This window comes from Apteryx rowi, unplaced genomic scaffold (genome assembly GCF_003343035.1).
Source record: "Apteryx rowi isolate R43461 unplaced genomic scaffold, aptRow1 scaffold_53, whole genome shotgun sequence".
Taxonomy (NCBI): Eukaryota; Metazoa; Chordata; class Aves; order Apterygiformes; family Apterygidae; genus Apteryx; species Apteryx rowi.
The window spans coordinates 2,895,447-2,920,201 of NW_020450794.1; the positions used below are offsets into that span (position 1 = coordinate 2,895,447).

Consider the following 24,755-nt stretch of genomic DNA (forward strand, 5'->3'; position numbering starts at 1 on the left):
GCCCCGCCCCCAGCGCGAGCCGGGGCTTTCGAGGAAACGGCGCGGCTCCCCGCGACCCTTCCTGCTCTCTTCTCATTGGCCGCGGCGGGGAAGGCGGGGCCAAGGCCACGGCGAGCGACGCCGGGCGAGGGGACGTCACGCGGCCCCGCCCCCTCCTAGCCGCGGTCCCGCCCCGCGTTTCCCCCTCCCCGTTAGGCCGGGGGCAGTTGGAACCGGTTCGCGGCCGCGCCGCCCCCTCCCCTTCCCTCCCCTCCCCCGCCCGCGCCGCGCTGTCAGGCGGCCGTTGGGCGCGAGGCGGCTCGGAAGGCGGCGGCGGCGGTGCGAGGGGCTGGGCGTCCGGGCGACACCGCCCGCAGCCCCCTCACGCACAAAGGGGGCAGGGAACCGGGAACGGCGCTCTCCCAGGTCAGTCCGAGGCGGAGCGAGGCTGCCGGGGGCTCGACGGGGGCGGGGGGCGGTGTGCCGGGGGTGGGGCAGGGTCGCTGAGGCGTGTCCCTGAGGAGATGCGGGGGGCAGAGACCTGAGGAGAGGGGGTCCGTGGCCTCGGGGAGACCCGAGGGGGTGTTTGGTTCCTGTCCCCTGCGGGGGAGGGATGTGGAGCGAGCGGAGGTGCGTTTTCCTGAGGAGATCGGCCGGAGGGAGACAAGGGTCTGTGCCCCTCGGTGGGGAGCGGTCTGGAGGATCCTGCATGCTCCTCGGAGCGGAGGGAAGAGGATGGTTGCCTGCCTCCAAGGGGGGAAGAGAGGGGCTGCACGCCCCCGAGGGGACACCTAGATGCTGCATGTGTGAGACGAGGAGCTGCATGGCCGGGGAGGGGGCCGGGGCGGGGGGCATCGTGCCGGGGTGCGGCGCGGCCGAGGAGGGCAGCAGGCGTGGGKGGGTGGGCGGGTGCGAACTCCCGGCGGCGCCGAGGCCGTGCCCGGGCCTTGACCCGGCGCGGTGTCGCTCCCCGGGCCGGCGGGTGCCCGCAGGGGGTGAGCGCAGCGCCGGCAAGTCTGTCTGTTTACATCCCTGCCGAAAGCCCTCGCCCGGGGCCACGGCGCGCCGCCTCCGGCTGCCCGGGCGAAGAGCCGGGCGAGCCTGCTGCGGTCCTGGGACGTGCCGTGCCCGGTGGGGTTTGCGGTGGGGCAGCCGCCGCGGATCGCTCCGTAAGTGCCCCTCAGACCGCCCAGCGGGATGCGTTGGGCTGGACACCCTGCGGCGGCGATCGGCTGCGCTGGGGCGGGCCCTCATCTGGTCTTTGTAACCACCTCTGCTTTGGACTAAAGGAGCGCAGTGACTATTATTAACAGCTTGTGTTTTAGTATTATTGATCTTATACGGACGAGTAAGACAATTCCAGATTAAGTTTATGTGTTATCTGCTTCCTAACCCGGCTATTGTAGGAGGCATAGATTCATTTTCATTTTTCCTGTTTCCTTGTCAATCAGTAGCTTGTCTTGAAGGCTGTTAAGTGTTTTAATTCACTAAAGCATGCGCTGTTAGAAGGAGATTAGGCTTCACAGTATTTTAAAAGCTAACAGTAGATTGAAATAGTTGGAGAGTGGAATTATTTTATGTCATATGAGATATTTTTCCTAATAGATTATTGTATGTACTTCTATTCTACCACTCTTGCTAGAATCTGTAGAAAGTACTAAAAATCTCCCGGGAGAAACAACATTTGTCTTGAATAGACGCTACTCAAGTAAATTGCCACATAATTAATCTCTTCGTAAACATCTCAGTGTGCTGATCAATAAAATGGATGCAAGCTTTGAAAAACATTTTTAAAAGTTGTTTGTTGTTTTGAGTACTGAGGGCTATGGGGAACATTATACACTTTATTTGTCTGTGTCATTTCTAGATGAGAAACTATGGTTAGTATGATCACAAAGATCTAAATTACTACTTGGTTGATATCTTGTCAGTCACACGCTAATAATGAAGAACATAATGAAGAATATTTCAGCAAAGAGAAATTAAAAAAACAGGCTGTTTTGGTGTACTTGCAAATATGCCCCAGCCATTGCCTGACTTTTCCAAGAACTTTGTCTTCAAAACTGTTATGAAATAGCTACAACAGAAGAGTCCACTGCATGTACATGAATTAAAACAAAGCAGATGCATTATAAGTGACCTAGGATATTGGATACGGTTATTGCATTTGGTTGCAAGGGCTGCCTTGGCCTTGCAAACAGGTAGCTAAATTGATAGTGAAAATACAGTCTTAAAGATTTTTTTTACCATTACTATGTACAAATGTTTCAGAGATAGTGCTCAGGTGTTGCTTCTTCCTAAATGTCAGCATATCTCTGTTAGTAACATTCCTGCCTTTGGATCAGAGGAGCATATCCAAATCTTGTATGCAAGTTTGTTTTCTGCCCAGTGTTAATACTGCAATGCAGTATAAGAGAGGATTTGTGGCCATGCTTTCTTGTGCAGTCCAGAAGGGGGAAGAGGGGGGAGTACCTTCTGGTTGTTCAGGTGAAAAAGAAAGAGTCAGTACTGTAATGCTGTTTCTAAAAATTCTCCTCCAGTTGTTAGATTGAATGTCCTAAGCAGCCTATCCTCTGACCTTGTTCTAAAATCCAAGTGCTGTCAACCATTGTTACTTATTTTTATTCTGTATCTAATCTGCTACTTTAGATGTACTTTATATTCTGGTGCCTTGTTGCAAGCAACAACAGCAAAATATATTCTGCATACTATAAATTTAATCAGATTTGAATGGATATCATTTAAATACTAAAGGTGAAGTCTGCAGTAACGCAACTTGGTATTTCGTGCTTGAGATTCTAATTCTGTGAGTAAAATGTCTTAAAGCAGTAGTTTCATGTGGTTAGATTCATGTCTTTGCTTTGTTCTGAATGGTACCAAATGCTATACATGATGGATTTTCTATTGTTGTGTATAGTACAGCTTTCAAGAAGGCAAAATGTAAGTACAGTACATTCTCCCGCAATGCGTGTTAATGTTCAAGTACACGTTTCCCAAGGGAGGTGACAGGGAGCTGCAGTGCCTCTGATCGGCCCCGCTCGCGCCAGCATGCACTCTCAGCTGTCAAATGCGTTGGCTGCAACTGCATCGCTTTTCCCCTGCTTCAGACTGGGATTGGACCTCTCCTTTGTGTTAAGTCTCCTGAGCCTGTACTTTTAAGGTGGAGAATGTTTGTTTAAAATAGAAAAATAGAAGTAAAAACACTGCAGCCTTCTAGTTCCTGCCCCTTTGGTCTTTATATGTGAAAATTGTTGTGATATTTTGAAATAATTGAGCATATGTTTACTTTTCGCAGTACCAGTAATCTGCACTGTGGTCTGTTTGGTGATAAAGTGTGTGCTAACAGTTTGAAAGAGTCTGTTTGTGCAAATATCATCTATTATTTTCCTATAGACAACTAAGCAAATTCAGTAATACAGTGGTGAAATATATTTTTACATTAAGGACCAGATGTCTGAAGGTATAGAAATGCATGATGGAAAGATCACAGCACCTAGATATCTAACTCTCCAATTTTAATTGAGTTGTTTGTCTGAGCACCTTTGAAAATCCCATTAAGAACCTCTGGAAAAATTTAGGTACCTGAATTTCTCTAAAAAATTCTGACCCGTTAAAAATATCCTTTGGTAAGCTATATTTTGTCGTCACTGTAAAATATGTGTTCCATGTTGTCAAGTCATCCTTAAACAGAATGTTATCCAAGGAAGTTTTAGGTTGATAGCTTTACATCAGAAATTTCTGCTAATAATTTATCAGCTAGTTTTTTGTTTGTTTGTTTGTTTTAAGAGAGGCAGCACAGTGTATTTCAATGGAAGTCTGCTTCTTCTCACTTTCTCATCAGCGTGTTGCCAGATACTGGTTATTCTCAATGGGTAAAGTCCATGCAGAGGGTCAAAATTTCATACGATCTGGATCATCTAACTTCCAGGAACTTAAATGAAGTTGCTTTAGGTCACACTCTCTTACATGCATCCCGGATATAACAGTGTACAAAATTATGGATTTCCGTTGTGTACTGGAAGAACAACATTTTACTTTTCCTTTAAAGCTAAATTTCTTCTTGTTCTGAATTCTAATCTCTATCAATTGAAATCTTCCCTTCCCACTCCCCTAGTCTGGGAAGTTACTGTAAAATTTCCTGAGGGTTTGTTTCTTTGTCTTCCCTCTCTTTCCCCAGTAGATACGAATACCTTGTTTTCCTTGCACTGATAAGCATACCCAGCCATTCTGCAGCCCTTATGGTCAAATCACAGATGATGTCAGGTTTTCATTCAGATCTATCTTAGTATAGTTGCCTTTTCCTAGTAAGTTTTCTGTAAGGAGTGTGAAGTGCATGAGAGCAGATTAACTGCTAGACTCAAATGATTCCTGCCTGTTTCTGAAAGCCCTCAGTCAATACAACAAAAAGCAACTTCAAGACCCCTAATATTTAAGGCTTGTAGGTCTCTGCAGTAGAAAAAGTGATCACATCATACTTGAGGTCTGTCACAAACATTGTCCTTAGAGCATTAGAAATCAGAGCCTTGCAAACCTATTTGAGTTGGTCTTACAAATCTCACTTGCATTGAGTGAGAGCATGGCATTTGGCTTTATGAATGCTGTGAATTTTCATGAGTCTAAAATTTGTTCAATATTCTGAAAGCTAGGATATTAAATTCCGGGATTGTCCCAGATTACTTGGTATGTATTTACCTAACTAAGATACCAGATTGCAAACAGCTGATACTTCTTGAAATGCATTGGTAAAGCATGTAGCTCCAAGTTCATTGAAAAGGTTAGGGAAGTAAAGAAAAACAATGTACATAGATATATCCACTAAACCCCCAAATTACCTTGGTCTTCCCCATCCATGATGACATCCCTAACCTTTTCTTCTCCCATTTGTAGAGGAAAGCTGATATTTTGTCATACATTTATAGTTGGTTGTGTTATGACAGAAGGAGAGTGCTAAATGTCTTTTTTTCCCCTCTTCTTCCAAGTGCCTTTAATGGCCCACAGTTGTCTGCTCGCATCTTAGAAATGTATTTCTGGAATCAGGAGGTGAGAGCTTGGGGTCTTTATTATTTAGGGAGGTACATTACCTCCTACTGCCTTTATACTCCTTAGGATGTCCATGAGGGGGAGCAAATTGGGAAAGGAAAGGTTTACAGGCTAGATTAGAATGAGTACAATTTTTCTTGTCTGTTCAGCCTGCAGGTTACTATGCTTAAAATGTTTGTTGCTTTTCTTGTGGGTGTATGAAGGCAAGTAAGTGGATTTCTGAAACTGCAAGATTCCTGGTTGCTTTTCTTCCCATCTAAAACCACAGGGAAATCTTTGCCTTGTGGCAAGGGAACCAAGATTGCACATGACCCTACCCACTAAGCTGTTGATCTTGCCCCTGCTCTGGAAGCCTTGCTCAGTAGCCCATTCTGTCCAGTGAGGCTGGTTGATGGGCAGGGTTTTCTGAGTCAAGCCTTTAAAGGCAGGTCAGTGCAGCCTCCAACACTCATTCAGAGTGCTGCTACTGTGCAGTCTTCACTCCCTTGGGAGACCTCCAGAGGCTGTTAAAGGTAAGGAGTTGCTTTGCAAGGGGAGGAGAATATGAGAGAGGATTGAACTGTGGCATAGTGAGGAAAAGGACCTGTTTTGCTGTAAAAGCAAGAATCTSTAGGTGGAGAAACACTTCTTTTAGTGAAGTGCCGATACCACTGTGTGAACGTCTACCTGGGTAAGAACTGTTTCCCATGGAGAAACAATTGAAATTTAAGTGCTCTTTGCTTGCTTGCATAAGAGATGAGTTATATCACATAAAAGCTGATCAGTGGAAGGAAGTGGAGCATAAGGAAAGGGACGGTTGTTTGCACYCCAAGCTTGTGTTTGGACGCATGTAGTTGCAGCAGATGTGAATTCAGTTTTAATACTTTGAACCTGAAAGCTGTTTTAAAACAGCATAAGGGCTTCTAGTTAGTGAATCTGCTCAGTTGAATTTGTTAATCTTTGCTGATTAGGAAATGTTTAATATTTCTAAAATAATTATTCTAACTTGTTCTAGTTTCCCTGAATACAGAGCTATAACTTCTCTGAGCTGAGGATCCTTTATGTTCTCCCAAACAGTCCATCTTTACAGGTGTGAGGAGTGGAGGACTTTGTTGTTCTTCTTTGTCATCTCCTTTGGTAAGGCAGTATTGCAGATCTAAAGGAATATAGATTTTGAAAGATTGCCTGACACCTACTGGTCAGAGGATTTGCATATTTAGTCTAGGGTTTCCTGCCAGCTCCCTCTGGGAATTAAACTACCCCCTCTTCCCAGGACCCATCAGTAACTGGACAGTTAAACTTCCGCATTTTTTCCTAAAGCATTTTTGTATCATCAAGAAAGTACAGAACGCTTTACACATGCATGATAATATACAACATAGTTTTGATTCATTAACAGAAAGTAAATTTGCACAGAAATGTAATTGTTGAGTATATGTATATTATTTCTTCTGTGCTGTATGTTTATTTACAGTGCTCTACTAGAAGAGAAGTTTCTTTAAAATGAAGGGTAGTGCTTTGGACCTAAATGTGAATGCTTCTGTTGACATAATGGCTTATTTAAGAACATCTGTAGCTGCAGTTCTCCTATCAAAACCATGCCTGAGTTTGGTGGTCTAAACTACAGTTTTTCTTGTCTTGATACATGTCCCCTGGGAAGGTGGAGTAGGTCTTTGAGATAAAGGGCCTTTAAGCAGAATTTTGAGAACTTTACAAAGTGAGTTTGTTAACATATCCTTACAATTAACTACTGTTACATAGAAAATGTAATATTCCTTTGCCAGTCTTTTTAGAAAAGCCCACAAATGTCTTGCAAGTAGGTGCACAGAATTTTTGCAAGACTGGCTTCATGAGCTTTATAGATTTATTATCAGGGTTTCAAATTTTCTTCGGGAATGAACTGGTAGTTAATTAAGTTACAGTAAGATAGACATGCTATTTTTCATCAAGTTTAATTTTGAGAGTTGCTTTGCATCAGCTTTGGAAGCAGTTTTTACATGGCAAGAACCTGGTCTTGGTTTGGGGAACTGGGTTTAGACTTCAGCTGTTGTTTACCTGCTTGGTTGACTTTGGCAAGTCACCTGCCTACTTCTTCCTCCCTTTGGCCCTTCTGCCCTTTAGGTTAAAGGCTGTCTGAAGACGGACTGTCAATGTACACAGCTGAGGCCCTGAACTATTCTGTGTCATCACAAATGTACATTAGTTTAGAATCTCTGCTTTTAACTGAGATTTTCATGTCATACTGGACTAGTTTCAGAAGTTGAGTTTTATTTTTGGCACTGAAACAAGCTGCATTTTAACCTTCTGTGTCTATAAATAGCTGCCAAAAATAAATACTAGAGTGTGTCGCTGTTAACGCACAGACCACCTAATGACACACACATGACAAAATTTCACAAAGGGAATGTTTTCCCTTAGAAATTTTTAATAAGTATACTTATTTCCAGCCTCAGTATTTTTGGATTTTACTATTTACAGCAATGTTACTTGTAAAAGAGTACATGCACAATCGGGATATTTGACCAGAAACATCTATATTGCTACCTTTTGTTTCTCCCCTTTTCCCACTGAGGAGTCATTTCACTTTGAGATGGAGGGAGAAAAATAAGGGAGGAGAAAAAGGAATATAAAAAGAACAATAGCTCGAAAAGATAGATTCAGAGAGGAGGAAGAAGAGTAGAAGATACAGAGGAAAAATTGTAGCTGTTCAAACTTCAGACCTTAGTTTTCTTTCTGATTGCTCAGAATGAATGAGGATTATGAGCTTCTTTCTATATTCTTCCCTATCTGAAATCTGACTTTCCTTTGCTTTTCTTTGTTTTCAGAGCTTCTGTTTGATTTTTATTAAACTAGCCTGTGCAGTAGCAATTTGGAAGGCAAAGGCTTGTAGTAGACAGAGCTAGAGAAGAGCAGATTCCTCCCTAGTGCCATCAGTTCTTCCTTTCATTATTACCGACATTTTCACCAAAAAATTGATGACTAAGATTGTACTGAAATAAACAGTATTTTTGTTCTGTTCCGAATAATAGTAATAAAAACATTCTACCTTCTTGGTTAAAAAACTCACTGGTATGAAAAAATGGATCAAGAGCTTTGCAAAGGTAATTCTGCATATAATTAATATAAATTGACTTTTTGGCACCCAAGTCCAAAGGAATATACTTGTGTGGTGCTAGTTGGTCTGGAAACAGCAGGTCTGCTATGATCTCTTTTAACTCTGGTATGACTACTACTACTACTTTCATAAGTAATATAAAAGGATATTTTACATTAATAGTGTTTCTGCTGAGATGTGGAGAGTGGGATCCTGCCAGTTTCTTTTTAGTCAGGTTATAGTGTTTTGCAGGAGGGTATAAAACTGAAGCAGGGACAGTCCACCAGCGACTGTTCTGACTACAGGGGATATAGGCAGTCCTTTCCTGCTGTGGTGGTTTTGACTGCTTGGTGCTTCTTGTTGCTGCTGCTCCATGTGAAAGGTTGGAAGCCTGGGTAGGAGAGCAGAGTTGAAGGTGGTGTGCAAATCATCTGATCAACTCACTGCCTGTGACAGCAGAGAGCTGTCATCCATCATGGGTTCTTGCCCTTTTTCCTTCAAGGCTGGAACTCTCTTCTGTGTATCTTTGAGATAGTACTGCTTGCCTGTACAATTTCTCCTCTATTGTTTTGAAGATGAGGCTAAAGAATAACATAGGGAAGGAGTCAGAAATTACTGGTTGCCAAAGCTCATAATCTTATATCATGTTTTATAATCTTATATTGTGTCTTACAATAAAACTTCCAGTGGCTTCTTTGGGAGCAAAGTTAGTCAAAGCAGAGAGTTTTTGAAAAATCTCAGCCTATGACTGATGAATGCTGCATAATAATGATACTTGAATGTGCTATTTAATTTAGTAGTCTTTTCTTGTGCCAGTGTTGCAACAGGGTCCTCTGCAGCTGGATGCTGTTTTCTGGGGCTGCCGCTGGTTTTAAATAGCTTTTCTGTTGAACTGCTCACTTGAACAGTAACAGCACTAGTTGTTTCCTTCCTTATAAGTGGTTGAAGTTCATGTTTCTCTTATTTAGGACACCAACAGATGTAGTGTATTATTTCTGAAATATAATATCTTTTTCCTCCACTCTAGGAGACTTCAGCTTTGCTAAGACGAAAGTTCTGCAAGTATGACCCCTTCTCAAGTCACTTTTGAAGTAAGAGGACCATCTGTGACAGGTTTGTATGGTAAAACTAGAACAAGACTGAATAGAAGAATGTTTAAAGGCTACCTTTTCTATTTTCTTCAGGGCCAAAGGACCATTCATTTTGATACTTGAACTGACAAGTCATTGAAAAATGCAATTAATTAAGAACCTGCAGGTAGAAATTTGAAAATTGAGATTTGAGAATGAATTTTGGTCAATTTATTGTTTTTTCAAACAACAATTTCAAAACATGCTAGAGATTTTGACTGTAGTTATGAAATAGTTATGATTCTTTTAAAATTATCATTCAGTGTCTAATAACCTTTATCTATTGAGGAGTATGCCTGATAGTCGGGCATGCATTGATGTGTTTGTTTTGTTTTAATTCGCTCTGCATCCCTGTTGAAAATTCTTTGTACTGAGGACATGTGATCTTTACTGCGCATTAAGGACAGAAAGAATACTCAATAATCTGTCTGATGCGCTTCAGAAGGTGTTGTTAGTAATCCCTTAAGTGACAAGAACAGAGTTATCTGCTCATAATTTAGATTTCTTTTCTAATTTTATCATATAGTGGTTGCCCTGCATCCTGAAGCATGAGATTTTGACCATAATATTTTATTTCTGCCTAATGTAGTCACAGAATTTTTCAGCTACATAAATGGACATTAAAAATAATTATTAAGCTGTAAGTCTCAGTAGCAATTTGTGATAGAAAGTTCTGCTAAGTTAAAGTCCTTCTTTAATACAAGCAGTAACTACAGATACTTTTACTTTTGACTTTTGTTTTCAGTGAAGTTCCCTGGCTTTTGGAAAAGGATAAAGTTTGGTGTTTTATTTACTATTAACTGTGTAGATCTCTCTAACTTCTGACCTAGTCATCTTGCTGAAAACCTGTGCAAGTTTAGAAATGTTTTCAGTCCCTTTCAGTGCAGAAATATACCAATGTTAGTCTTCTACTGAAGTCCTTCCTGTTTCAGTGATACTCTTTGGAAATGGGGGATCACAACTAGACTAAATCAGGACACACCATTGACTTGAGTAGGGGAATTAAAATACTTAGTGTTGTGTACTGAGTATTTTTTAGATATGTATTAATATTTTGTTGTTCTTTGCTTTATGTTACAATGAGAGGAATAAGCTTTCTACATGGCTGGTGTTTCAGAATCTAGTGAGGTGTGTAAATAGTTCAGATTCCTCCATCTGTTGTGCTACTTTGTATTTATCAACCTTGCATCAAGTCTTCCCTTGTATCACCCACTTGTCTACTTTCATTAAATCCTCTTGATGTTTCATATTTCTCCAATTCTGAATGTTGTCATCTAGAAACTAAAAGTCTTAAGAACATGTAAGACACAGTAAGAGACATCGTTTAAAATGTCTGCCACCACAGCAGTAAGTCTTTATCAGTACATAATGTTCTGTAGAGTTTGTAAGGTGTCTGATGCCCAGTGGTAATATTTGTCACCTTCCTACTTTGGATATTAAATAGAAGTCTTCTTGATTTGAAGACAAGAATTAATTCAACTGTGCATTCATTTGCCCTCAATTACTATGGCAAAGAGATTCCCTTGCATGCAAAAAGTTGCTGGATTTCTGAGGAAGTCCAGATGCTTCCCCTTCACCCCTTCAGCTGATGAGTGAGGATTAGCTAGCTGGAAAGCAGGAGGGGAGCAGATACTGCTTGGCTGAGGAGTTTCTGTTGCTTCTGTTTGGAACAACTGCTATTCTGATGTTTTTTAAATAGTATTTCCCCACATCTTTTATCTAATACAGGGTAAAGCACAGCATAAAATTTCGTTTTTTTATAAAACAAGCAGAAACATAAAATTCTGAAGACAAGTATTTAATGATTTCAATCCAATTAATGAAATGCATTTCAACCAAAAGTATTTTGCTATAAGCATCTAAAAGATACTGTGTCAATCATGCAGGTATCCTATAGTGGTTAGGAGTTGGAACATCCAGTGGTCCCTGTTTGAGCTGGGACATCTTTGGAAGTGGGCTTTTGGATTAAAAAAAAAATCTTTTTTTCTGAGCTCTTCAAGGTACTTCATTTTTTTCTTATGTCTTTCAGTATATGAGAACTGGAATAGTCTGACACCTTCTTGGTCTAGGGCCAGTCTTGCTTTATTTCTAAGACTGCTGCTTGCTTAAAGTTGAGCATGGCAGAAGATGGCATTTGGGGAAAAAATTCTTGGTAGACACTTCCTTTATTTATTTATTTATTTATTTATTTATTTATTTTTGCCACAAAGACACTACAGATTTTGTATTTGTCTTTCTGTACCTTTTTACATTGCTCCTACTTATCAGAGGTTTTGATAACTGAAATTAGAAACTTTATCTGATGAATCCAAGCATAGATAGCTAATCCTATCATTGTATAGAGCAACTCGAACAAGATGTTCAGTATATTACTGCATGTTCTTATACATGAAAATGTTTTATTCCTTATTTTGAAAGAAACTGGTACAGTCCAATTTCTGTTGGTAGAGTCCAATACCCCAGGTTAGGGATAACAGTAAGGCAACACGAAACGGAAGCTGGAAATTAAATGGCAAAATCATCTTGCATATATGATTTATTTCTGCATTGGCAAAATATGTAGTAGATGGCAGATACTCTTTGAGTAGTCATTTATAAAGTTGCTTAGGGAAGATATTTTTCTCTTGCTTTTCTTCAAAATTAAAACATTACTGGCTTGTGATGTGAGAAGGGAGTTTTGTAGACAAGTCAATTTTGTCTTGTATTTCCCCCTTCCCCAGTTTAGGATATACCTTTTTTATGTGAATTCTCTGGTATCTTATGAGCTCTGAACACCTGCTGCAGGTTTCTCTGTTCAGCAGACCCCAGGCGTACCTCCCTCTTTATCCACATATCTATTGTCGTTAACTGATAGCACTGAGATCTTGACCTTCAGCAACAAATGAATTTAAAAGTTAATAGTGGCATATATGCACAGAGGGCATTACTTTATAAGATTTGTTTCTGGAGCAAACCAGATGTAGTATTTACTATCAGAAAATACAACTTTATAGTTATTCAAGTAATGTGTCAAATTTGTAAAATAAATTTTTTAATCTGAATGAGGAACAAAAGGTGTCAGATCATGTAGAACACTGTGATTACAGTTCAGATCTCAGACTTTATTGAAAGCCAAAGGGAACTTTTTTAAGACAGCCCTGGCTGTTGACCTGTTGATAACATGAAAGGTAAAGCTTGCATAAGGTTTCAAGTGCCTTAGAAATCAGATTTATTGATGAGAATTGTGCTTATTACTTTGACCTTCATCTTTAGGAAATTTGAAGGAACTTTGCCAAAAAGAAAAAATTGGCAGCTACCAAACAGAAGCAGCTGAATGTGGGATTATAAACAGGGTTGGCAAAATTCCTGTTACAGACAAATGTTTGTTTGCGCAAGTTCCCATCATAGGTAAATAAAATGAAAAAAAATTTTTTTTGAAAAGTTTTGACATCTGTCTAGTGTTAGGTCTCTCTTTTGTGTTTCTCCCAAGTCTTTGAGAATTTGGGAGAAGAAAACTGACACGCAACGTGGACACAGAGCCTTTGCTGAGGAGTAGTGTCTTTATAACATTCTGGAGAAAACTTTAAAATTAAAGAATAAATAGACCTTAGATCAACTGAGTCTGTAAAGCATGTGTCTAGTGTAGCTATCCGATGGGAGTATTGCAAGCCGTGCTTTCCTCACCCGTTTGCAGTGTTGTTTCCACTGTTGTGATGTCTCCATCACTAGCAAAGTTGACTTTGGAGGAGTAGCAAACAGGGAAAACTAGTTCCTGTTTCAGTGGTTGTGAAGAATTACTTGGCAAATACTTGTATGATGTAGGTGGCATAAGGAGACGAGAGGAGGTTGTTTCTGCTTATCACAGCATTGATATTGTTGTGTTTGACTAGGGAAGGAGAGGTTTGAGATGCAGCAGCGGCGGGATGTAGTCTTGTGAAAGGAGGGAGATAGGTTTCCGGAGTTATTGGCAATTCTCTGAGCAGCGATATTTCTGATTTATTTGGAAATACTGTGTATTGATTTTTGTCAAATCCACTGTGGTGAGTAGTTGGTGGTATGTGAGGTGAGAAACCTTTCCTGGAGTGCTAAAGCGCTCTCTGTTTCCACATCGCTATCCTATTGAGGACAAAGCTGGTGGTTACAACTGGCAGGGCAAAAGAGCATCCCCGGCATGGGAATGAGGCTTTGACTCGCTCCCTCTGGCCAAATCACTTCTGCAGTCAACGCTGATTATGAAACCCTGCACACTGACATCAGCTTTTACGTGCTAGTGAGGTGGAGTGCTTCATTTTTGCCTCGTCCTAGCAAAAGGAAGTGGATTACTAGTAATGGCTATGATTCCCTTAGACATTCATCGAGGCACTGAATATTCACACATTTTGAGATTTAAAAAAGGACAGAAAAATATTATAGCTAAATGTAACTAAGAGGAATATAATTTAGATTACACTTTAGAAATTGGTGAGGGTGGAGGCCTTATCCTTACCTCCTATGATAGAAGCTGTATATGGCAGACCTGCATTTGCTTTCAACTTGCTGTGGAATAAGCCAGACCTCATTCTTTTACAGTACACTAAGATGTACTAAAAGTTGCTATTTTAAAGGAGTATTAATAGAATTTTAGCTTCTCTTATTTATCTTTAGTCAGAATTTGTAATCGTGTGGTATTCAAGTGGTCATTCATCCTCCTTCCTCTCCCCCTGCAAAAAAAMCAAACCAAAATGTGCTACCGTACAGACTGGAAAAGGTAAAGCATCTGATCTGTCTGGGTAATTGTATACAATGAATTGCATAGTAAGTGTATTCACGCAACTGAGTTTTGTCTGCATTTGTGTGCTTACAGTGAGTATCCAAAAAGCTTTTTTTTTTTTTTTTTAATGAATCAAAAGATTTTGCAGAAATGGATTGTAGTGCAAGATGTTCTCAGTTATCTGCTTATTTTAGTAAGCTGTTTTTAGGACCAAATAATCTTAATGTCTTCCCGAGAGTTGTAAATTCTTCGTGTCCCCTGGGTCTGCACTGTTTTCTTTCATAATCAAACCTGGTGTTATCCTTTCTTAGATTAACCTGTATASCTGGAAAAAACAGACACAGTTTTAGAAGCATAAGCACTTCCTYGGGACTATTTCTTTCAGACTTGAAGTTTCAGCTATACCATTTGGCTTAGTAAAAGGTAGTGCATCTCTGTATATTGCTCACCTTCTTTGTATCTTCAGATTATTGTGGCTCCAGCACCATTACTAATGCATTATCAGTTTGAGAACATGAAATCCTCTTTTCTGGCTTTAGTTTAAGGTGAATTTGTTTGAAACTTTACATTTAGACATTTCATGTTAGAGATTGAAGTAAATTTCAGTACTACTTTTACTACATTTTATTTAGAAGTGGTTCCAATGCTCTGATAGTTCTTAGGTTTTGCACAGCAAGACTAAAAGGTTAAGCAGATAGCGCATAAGTATACATTAAAATCTTCATATTTCCTCCTTCTTCTGTAACATAATTTTTTCCTTTTGTCTAAAAAATACTGATGAAACCCTGTAAAAAGCAAAACACTAATCTGTGCTTTCCAGTTGCATTTATTTATTATTGTTATTGTTCTTACAATCATATATATAGGTTTTATATTGAAAACCAGGATAAATTGCAGCATGGACTTTAACTTCTGGATATTCCAGAATCAAGCATTCTTGTACTACATCTTGCAATCTTGTGTGTTCTTTCTGTATGCGTGTATACATTATGGTAGACAGTGTGTGACAGTGTAACATTTTTTGTATGACAGCATTCATTTTTTACATTCGATAAAAAACCTAAAGCATAGCAGAAAAATTCATTGTATTTCTCATGGAATAGAATTAAATGTGTGTGTTGTCTTGGAGATGATGTTGGCAACCTCCTGTTTTATCTATGTTTTCTAGATTATTGAAGTGGATTTTAAAGACTTAATGTTTTTAAGCATGTATGTTAGTATTTGGTGTGCATATATATGTTATATAAAAAAGCTGTTCAGCTTGACATTAAGCATTTTACAGTGAAAATTTGCCCTCTGCATTTCCAAAGATTTTTGAACAGTATTACTGCAGGAGGGTTTGGAAGTCAACTGTTTTAACAGTTAGGGGTTGTTATTAGTCCTTCTCTCAGTGAGGTCTTTATGATGGAAAAGGGAACGGTATTGTAATTCCGRATGGGGAATATTTCCTTTCTGAGCCCAAAAGAGTGGGCTTGAGTGGGTGACTCTGGTGTATACCATTAAAATACTTAAAGGTTTGATTATTTAGACTGTACTTATTAATTCCAGATAGGCTTGAATGCTAATGATTATGATCTGTTTTTAGGAGAGGTTTTTGCAATATGCGGGAACTGCAATGCTTTGGGAAATTGGAATCCTCAGGTTGCAGTAGTCCTCCAAAATGTTGATGGGTAAGTTTTTTTTTTTTTTTTCCTTTGAAGTAGCTAGAGTTCTGGAGTAGATTTATTCTTTGAGTTTGTAACTGTTAAACTACACCTACTGTTAGTAAAACTCTGTAGAATTTCATGTCTTGCCCTTGAACATTTTGAATGCAAGCTTAGGAGGCGTCCAATAAAATGTGTAACTTCAGGTATGCTTTTCTAGTTACGAACGATGCTTCTACAATTGTGGGTGGCATATTTCAGTAGTATGTTTGTAGATACTTTGAATAAGAAGCTGCTATGGAGAGAAGAGTTATGGATAACTTAAGTATACAGTAAGTTACAAGACATGTTTATAGWCCTTATTTTCTTTTTAACCTATGTAAGTTATTATTGTGGCTTTAAAGAAATGGGAAGAAGATGATATAAAATGCGAGTTCCATTAAAATCTTAAGTGGTTTGTGTGTGTGTATGAACATGAGTGCATGTGAAGGAAGTTTAAATACAGCAGAAGAATTCAGTATTTTCTTAAAGTGATGCTCTGCCAATCACTCTTTGAGTGTATGATGCAGGAAATATGGCTCATAGGATGTATTTGTAACTCTGTCATTGACTTGCTTTGCAATCTTGGATGAGTCCCTTAACTATTTCATCCTGTTTTCCCCATCTGTTAAACAAGGATGAGAATTCTTGCAGTTTTATAGCTCTTCAGATCGGTAGATTAGAAAGTGCAATTTCAGTCCTAAGTATTTATTGTGCTTTATGCATGTTTGGCTAAGTTACCTTGTAAAAAGCTTTCTTGCAGTAATACACTGAACTTTACTTTAGAAGATCTCTTAGGACAAGCATATCTCTGAGGTAGTTGTTAAGCTGCAGTGTTTCTCATGTTAATGGAAAAGCTAATAGTGTCGCATACTGTATTGAAGTATTACAGTTGTGTCATCCTTCTGAACAGCTCAGTTACTACTTCGGATTGATAGGGAATGGCTGAAACATTGTTGTAGAAAATGATGAAACAGTTAAGCAATACAAAATCCTAATAAACAGTAACCTGTGAAATGTGTTGAGCCTCACAAGCTGTTTTAGAGTACCATGGTGCAAACTCATTTTGTCATCAAAGTTTAAAAAAAAAAAAAAAAAAAAGCCAGTGTATTTACCTGTTACTTTTCTTGTTGTATTGTTGTACTGTCTTAAAAAAAAAARGGGGGGGGGGCTGAGAAGTGTATGTAACTGACAAAAGTATTTAGATGAGAAAACCATGTTCCAAAAAAGTGTTTGTGTCCTATTAAAACCAATTTGTTATCTTTTTCTTGATGATAGCAGAGCTGTTAAGCTAAAGTCATTTTTAGAACTTTGGATAAAACTTCAGAAAACTTAAGATTAATTTTTTAAAACTGTTTTTCCACAGTGTATGGAAAACTACTGTAAAACTTCCTAGAGGAGTTCCTGTTCAGTATCGATATTTTAAAGGGTACTTCTTAAAACCTAAGGTATGTATGGCCATTTTTATTTTAAGTTGGCTCATGTTCAGTGAAAAATTCCTTTAAGTCTGATTCAGAAAAGTCTTTTTACTTCAGTTTTTAGAAAGAAATCTTAAATTATAACATATGAAACATTAAAATGCTTATCAAAATACAAACATTACACTTTCAGAATACATGACAGTCCACTGTTAACTAATTAATGTAGTGAAGTCATCTTCTGTCTTTTACCAGTGTTACTGTTTCTAAAAAATTCCAGTGGAAATGTCTGACAATATTATAAAGCTTAAACAATATGGGGAAATTCTCACTTGTTATAGCAGCACTGTAACAACTTCTACACTTATAATTAAATACGGACTTAACTAGAGCAAGGRTTTCTAGCATGTAAGCAAGTAATAGCAGGAGAAAAGTGGTTAATTTGAGCAGTTTTATTTAAATTCTGCCTAATCTATTACAGTTTTTTTTAATTATTGCAGATGTTTTGGGTAAGATATCAGAAGTATTAACTAGCTTTTGTCCTGCATAGCTAATGCATGTTAACCTCTTCCAGTGAAAAGATAAAACAAAGATTGGCGCATTCCAGTATTTTCTCTAGGTTTGTGTGTAGGCATTTGCATGATTTAAAAAAAAAAAGAAACACACACAGATGTGTGTTGTTTTTTTTTAACTGATATTCATATCAAAGTTGCATGTGAGTTGAATGTATGTGGCAATATATTGATCTGTAGAAATCATATTAGCGTATGGGGGAAGATCTTCAGACTAGGGATGAGATGGACAGCATCATAAAGGTGTTGGACTGCTTGGGGAAAATGAGCAGCTACTCTTTAGCTATTTTTCTTAATAACTAGTAATAACTGTAAGAAATAAACCATTTAAAGTTATCTTTGCTGTCTCTATTACTTCTATTAATTTCCTGTAGCTGTTCACTTTGGGCTTTAATTCTTCATTGAAATCAAGATTATGAAGGCTGTAGCTAAATGTGTAAAAGGGTTGCAGAATCATGTGCTCTGTATCTTTTAACCATCTTAAATTACAGTCAAGAGTGTGTAAGTTCTTATCAGCTGGACTAGCCTTTCTTTCACTGAAAATATATTTGACAGAAGTGTCATGAAAATTCTCAGTGAAAGATACTAATTTGAAATGAAATACAAGAGACTGTATCCTGTTTTTTTATTACAGCACGTGAAATAGTCTCATCTTAAACTGACATTTAAATTACTATTCTGGAGCAAAAGAAGGGAAGGCCAATAATAGATTCTTTTGAGGTCGGGCTGAGGCCAGAAGCAGGTCAGTTTTTAAGGCCTAGCAGCTCTGATGGGGCCCTTCTATTTCTCACAAATGCCCATAAGTTTAAAATGTGGGCAGTAACATGCTGGAAAAAGCACACTTAGTGAGAACAAATTGGCAAAAATGTGCTCATAGACAACACAGTTTCCATTTTAACATTTGCAAAAGTTTACAACATGTATTGGTGAGTGTGTTTCTTTAAGTAGGTGCTCTGTATCGTGCACGCTTTATGTACCGTGTGATGCAGAGTCTGCCAAGGTAAGTATGAATTTTTTGGAAGACCAGAGTAAAGAGCTACTGTGTGTAAAAAGAAAAAAAACACCTACAAAACAGAATATGTGAATTGCCAGGGTACACAGTTATCCACTTACCAGTGTCTAACCTAAACCTGTTAAGAGCACAGGACCACAGGACTTTGTTTCTTGTAAAACACAATTTTTTGTAGCTATAATTTTTTCCTCAATGTTTTCTTCCTCTTTTTGTGAATTTCTTCAAAGAACAATGAAAAAGCAGGATCCTTTCATTCTGACAGGAATGTAATACACTGAATGGTGCAAATGAGGCAGTATAAGGAGGACCTAGCTGTTTGTAGCATTAATATCTCTGATAAGGAAAAGATATTTCTAAACTAAAATATTATTTTTATATCAATAGATTTTTCATTAGGCTTTGCATTGATTAATCTCCAGAATTTGAAACGCTTCTGAGACATGGTCCTTCGGACAATGCTGACGTTTTGTATCATGCAATTCTATACATCATGATCTTTAATTCGTTGGATGATTACTTAAATCTATGTGTAGTCTTAAATCCATGGTAAAGTCTGTATGTATGAATCTGTCACCATATAACTGAGTAAATCATCCTGAAGACTGAGCCRATTTAAATAAAAAGTCTCTTACTTTCTGTAGGAACTGCATCTTTGAAGATGCTTGAGGAGGCCAATTAGACATATGTGTGCCTGTTGGCAAACCTGGGGGTAGTGTACATTTATGCAGAGAAATAAACATTTTCATATTAACCAAAATATTGGTACAGACTAGATGTGAAAATAATACACATGTAGGAAAAAACAAATAGGAAAGTATTTTCCTCACCTCCCTAAAAAATTATCATTTAGGTATGATTTATTTTTCAGTTATTATTTTGCTTGAAGGACAGTATGATGTCAAGGGAAGTTTGGTTTATTTGCACTGAAGTATTTTGGTGTCAATATGAACATGGTTACTTAAATAGAGTGTATTATTTTACATTTAACATTTCATAATTTTCTACTTATTTAGAAATACAAATAAATGAATATACACACACACTTTTTTTCCTATAAAATTGGTGCATGTCTTGGCTCCTGCATATCAAGGGAAAGAGCTTTTAATATGTTGTATACATTCTAATGATAATATAAGAGTCATCCTAAGCATTTTTAAAGACAAGTAAATAAATACATTTGATTAAATAATACCATAATTTAAACAGTTTTGCTCCAGTTTATTTTCCTGACTTACACATAGTCCAATACCAGTTACCTTACTGTGAGGATCTTCCCATGTTTTTTTATTCTACACACACCTTTTATTTATTACATAAGTCTTGTTTGGAATTTAAGTCTTGTGTATATCTCATATTTTAGGATAATGTTTAATATGTATTATTTGCATTATACATATTTGGAAACCTTTTAAAGTGTATACATACTTTATTCTGTTAAGCCATATTCTGTATTTTTGTTTTCYCATACAGTAAATAAGTATTCAAGTTTAGGGGTATTTCTTTCAAGGAAGTGTGAAATAACTAAGCTGTCCATGGATGTAGCAGAACTTTTAAAACTGGATTGGTGAACATTTTTCAAATTTGTGAGATTATCACTTAACTATAGATGTTTCAAATGAGATTTAAATTAATTTTCTAAAATGTAAATAAGCCAAATCCATTTAGTGCTTTGAATGTATTAGTAAAGGTGAAACTTAGATTCAGACTCAGTAATTTCTTTAATAGCAGAGTGCCTTAGTAAAGCTTCTGCCAGGCTAATAACTCCTGGTTACCCTGCTAATAACACAGGAGCATCTCCGCTGTGCCTATGCTGGGATAACAGATGGTGTGTTAAACTGTTATGTGAAACGCAGGAGCTGTAAAATCTCTAGTTCGCCTAGGACTTTGTGACAGGTGACTCGTATGTGTTGTTGCCTTGTGAGGTTACTTACATAAATACTTGTTGGTTGATTAGTGCTTAATTATTGTCTATTACTATGGTACAGAAATCCAGAGAGATTTTTGTCGGAAATTCAGCATCAGCAGTTAAGTCAACTATTTCATTTAACTGTTTCATGTTCTTGAAGTAGATTAATATCCTTGAAACATAGTTTTAAGATGTAAACTATAAAGTGCAGTTTGGTAAATGGTGGTGGTTTTGTTTGTTTGTTTTAGAATACATTATTTTTCTTGATGTCTGTAATCTGTTATGTTGCCTTGGATCAGGACTGTTGAAACTGGCCTTCTAAATTCTCATTTAAACATCCACAGAAATGCTTTGATTTTTGAAATGTACTGAGCACCCAAGCAATTCATGCAGAGCGTGAATCAAACTATTTTGAACTTGTGGCAGCCAAGTTATGTTAYGTAGGCATTTTACCCTACATTTCAAAAGTATCTAATGATTTCTGGAGGGACTTCGAGCTTCTCACATGTATGGGGACTTGATTTCTGAAAACTTATTGAATTTCCTCCAAGAGCTTTAAAGTTGTATCAAATGTTTGATTAAATAAACATCAAGATTTACTTAAAAAGAAGTTCTCTGTGTTAATAGACAGAGATGCATGCCATACAGTGCCAGTTAGTATAATCTCAGTATACTGCCCACTGCGATGCTTGTCATGACATTTGGGTAGATGTTTTTTAAGATCTTCATAGCAGAGGCTGACTTTTATATAATGTTACCATAATGCAAACATCGAGTGACACATCATTAGCTTCTGCTACAAGCTGATCTGAGCTGGGCTGTTGTTCAAGTGTGGTCAATATATGCCACTGAAATTGTATTGGTACTTTAACCTGATTGTAACAGCAGCTTCYGTTATCTGTGATGAAAACATTTTAGCTGCAGATTATTTAAATGCCCATAAACAGGAAAGTGGTCTGAGAAGAGACTGAGAGAGGACTCTCAGTCTTATTTTGTGCACATCCTCTCTTCCATTGCCCCTTTTTTCCAGGCAGCTTTGCTTGTCCGCTTTGGGGTTTGGGGTGTTTTTTTTAAGTATGTGAAGTGTTGAGGGTTCCTAGGTTTAAATGCATAATCAGCCTGATGTTTCCCTTTTAGGGGATAGCATTTTGTTAACTGTATTTGGTGTGATATGTTTAATTTGGGGATAATGTTATTCATTCACTTTCATAATTTTAGAAGCTAAAATTAAAATCCACAATTACAGTAGTATATTTATCCTTTAAGAAATAAGCTGGTATTATTGGTATTTTAATATAGTATGTTGTTTTTTTCTACAAGTAGAAACCTTTGCTTACCTTTTGAAGAAAACAATCCATTTTAGAAAAGATTCCTATTCCCCAACCTGGCAAACTACAAGTTGTGTGTGTGTTCCTGGAAGTCGCTGTTGGAGAGCTTGCTAGACTACTTGGTGTTAGGAAGTGGTAGCCTCTCTGCTGGGAAAAGGTTTCAGCTGTGGAAACTTGAGATTGTGACACACAAGTGTGAATCTGCTGAAAAAGAGGGGGGAAGAAGGGGAACTTCACATGAATGTTGTTTTGCTAGAAGTCCATAAGAGTGAGCATGGTGGCAACAGCAGAGAAGGGGAATTAATTAAAATTACCCTATAACATGAATAAACTGAAAACAGTAGTATCATTTTATTTGTATTTGCATGTATTCTGTCTTTACAACTGAACTTTAAGCATATGTATTYTATTCTGACATGGCTTCTAGAAATACATACCTCTGAGTTCACTGGAAAAATTGAATTGCTTTTAGCAATGAGTCACAGAGCAAACCCTTATTATTAAATGCTTTTTAAATATTTGGCATTTGCTGTTAACTCATCCAAAACCATGGTAGATTAAATGTGTTTGATATAGGTCAAAAAATCCCATCTGCTGCTAAAGAATTGATACACTGAGCTGTAAGATTCAAAGCATTCAGATATCATGTAGTTACACTGCTGAGTTTGCAGCTTGTCTGGATGTTCCTGTTGAACTGAAATCATTTAAACAAAATCCTGAACTACTTGGACAAGTTGTCATTAAAGCTTATATGACTTAGGTGGGCAATAGAGCCTAGTCCTTCTTGAAACAAGAGTTGTTCAGGCTCAAAACATCACTATGGCAAATTCTGCAGCTATTTCATAACAGTGCTTATGACTAATAATAACAACTACGMAATGCTAAGGGAAAAGGACAGTTTCTTTTTAGAGTGACTTAGGTGGTCTTCTTCAGATACTTTTTGACTAAAGTGAGGCATGTTCTGTGGTATTGGTTTATTTTTCCATATGATTTAGCAAAACTCTGATTATTTATGTCTTGCTGAGGTAGTAAATAATTTGCTCTTCCGTACCACAATTAAAATAATTTTGTATTCTAGACTTTGAATTGGTTGAGCAAATTTTGGGGGAGAAAGCACCCCTGCAGCTTTTAACTGCACAAGCAGATGCTGAGTGCTTTTTAGAATCAAAGGGATATGTGAATTCTTTTTATGAATTGCTGCTGTAGTATCTTAAGAAAAAAGAAAACACACCTAATGAATTCAGGGATAATTGATTTCTTGTATCAGAAAGAAAGTATAGTAGTCCAGCGGAATAGCTATAAACAGTAAAAATTTAATAATTACATTTAAACTCCACCCTGTCAGACTTTGTCACAAGTTTTGTCATATGTAGTGTGACCTGACGCATCAGATAGTGTCATCAGCAGTTGCAGGGGTAAGAAACAAGCCTGATCTGTTCTCTTTCTCTTTCTTTCTTTTTTTCTTTCCATCTCTCTCTCTTTTTTTTCCCCCGTAAGTCTATAAGTTTAGTTCACAACCATCCCAAATGGTTTCATGGCTAGAAAATCAGATATAACAAAAGAAATTATTGCAGACATTTAACTTTTAAATTACAGACTATCGGTGGTCCCTGCCAAGTCATAGTTCACACGTGGGAGACTCATCTACAACCACGATCAATAACCCCTTTAGGTATGGGCATCAACTGCATCTGTTTGAGGCATATGCATAAGATTGCTAATATGCTGCACATTGGTATAGTGGGATTGATAACTATAGCTTTAAAATACTTAAATTTATTAACATGTTACAGGTATAAACTTTTTCTTTGCACAACATGGACCTTATTCTCAAAATATATACGAATAAATGTCTTAAAAATGGAGTGGAGTTGAAATTCTTCGCTGTCATCCTTAAAATGATGTGGGGCTTTTTTGTTAATCTGGAATTAGCACAATTTTTTGTAAGTTTTATTCTTTGAGACTAAGGCTCCATATTATTTTTCAGAGAAAATGTGGGGTGGGGGAGGGCATGAAGCACTACATTTTTTGTTTAAATACAAATTCATTAGTAAAATTTTAAAGCAAAACTTCTTAAGTAATTAGACTTCTTTAAGTATATTGAGTAATGTGAATAGAAACATGAATGGGCTTATTTGGTAAATTACAAGAAATTTAATTTGCTGGAAGAAAGGGTGACATGACAATTTGCATTATAAGTTTCTAATGCTTTTCTGAACGGGGAAAAGTTTTGAGTTTTTTTGTTTGTTTTCTTATAAGAGTGACTGAAATAATCTTTGAATGCAGTTTGTAATTTAGATCTCTCATGCTGCTATAGGATGGCATTTTTTATGCACTCTCTCCTCTGGGATATTGAAAATGTTATTTCCTCCACATTTATGAGTTTACATCTATTAAATACCTTCTGGTTCATTGAAAGGATATGTCTTTTAGAAAGACTATGGTATTAAAGAAATTTTTAGTTAATCGTGAGTAGTACCATGATTACTGCTTTTTGTTATTTCATTTGAATTAGTGCAGTTAAGGGTTTCTATTCCTGTAACAAAATGATTTTTCTGTATTTGTCAGTAATTAAGAACTAGGGAAGCAGTCTACCCTCCGTTTAGACTTTGTCACTAAATTTGGATAACTTCATTCCAAATAGAATTTTTTTCGAGTAACACTCAGTGCTTGTTATCTCCTTAATAATTGAATTAATGTTAGAAACACCCTCTACAGAATGCAGTGATTAAAGATGCATAATGCCTTTTTAAATAGACCGTTAAGTTTATCAAATTAAAACTTAATTTTATCATTCAAGCTGAACCTCCCTAGGGTTTCTTTCATTAAAAGAGTGCCTTTCTTCACAAGAAGTCTTTAATAAAATATAGAAAACCAGGATATTAG

At 37.7% G+C, this 24,755-nt stretch overlaps 1 protein-coding gene across 2 annotated transcripts in view; it reads left to right on the forward strand.

Moving 5' to 3' along the window:
• Positions 1 to 294: 294 nt before the first annotated feature.
• Positions 295 to 24,755, forward strand: part of GPCPD1 (glycerophosphocholine phosphodiesterase 1) — a 51,707-nt gene continuing 27,246 nt past the window's right edge. The window contains exons 1-5 of one of the 2 annotated variants that reach the window (XM_026080658.1): positions 295 to 405; positions 9,120 to 9,205; positions 15,537 to 15,621; positions 17,000 to 17,081; positions 23,466 to 23,541. In XM_026080658.1, coding sequence (XP_025936443.1) covers positions 9,157 to 9,205; positions 15,537 to 15,621; positions 17,000 to 17,081; positions 23,466 to 23,541 — 292 coding nt within the window. In that variant the 5' untranslated portion in view covers positions 295 to 405; positions 9,120 to 9,156. The remainder of the gene's footprint in view (positions 406 to 9,119; positions 9,206 to 15,536; positions 15,622 to 16,999; positions 17,082 to 23,465; positions 23,542 to 24,755) is intronic. The other variant, XM_026080657.1, reaches the window with a different exon arrangement.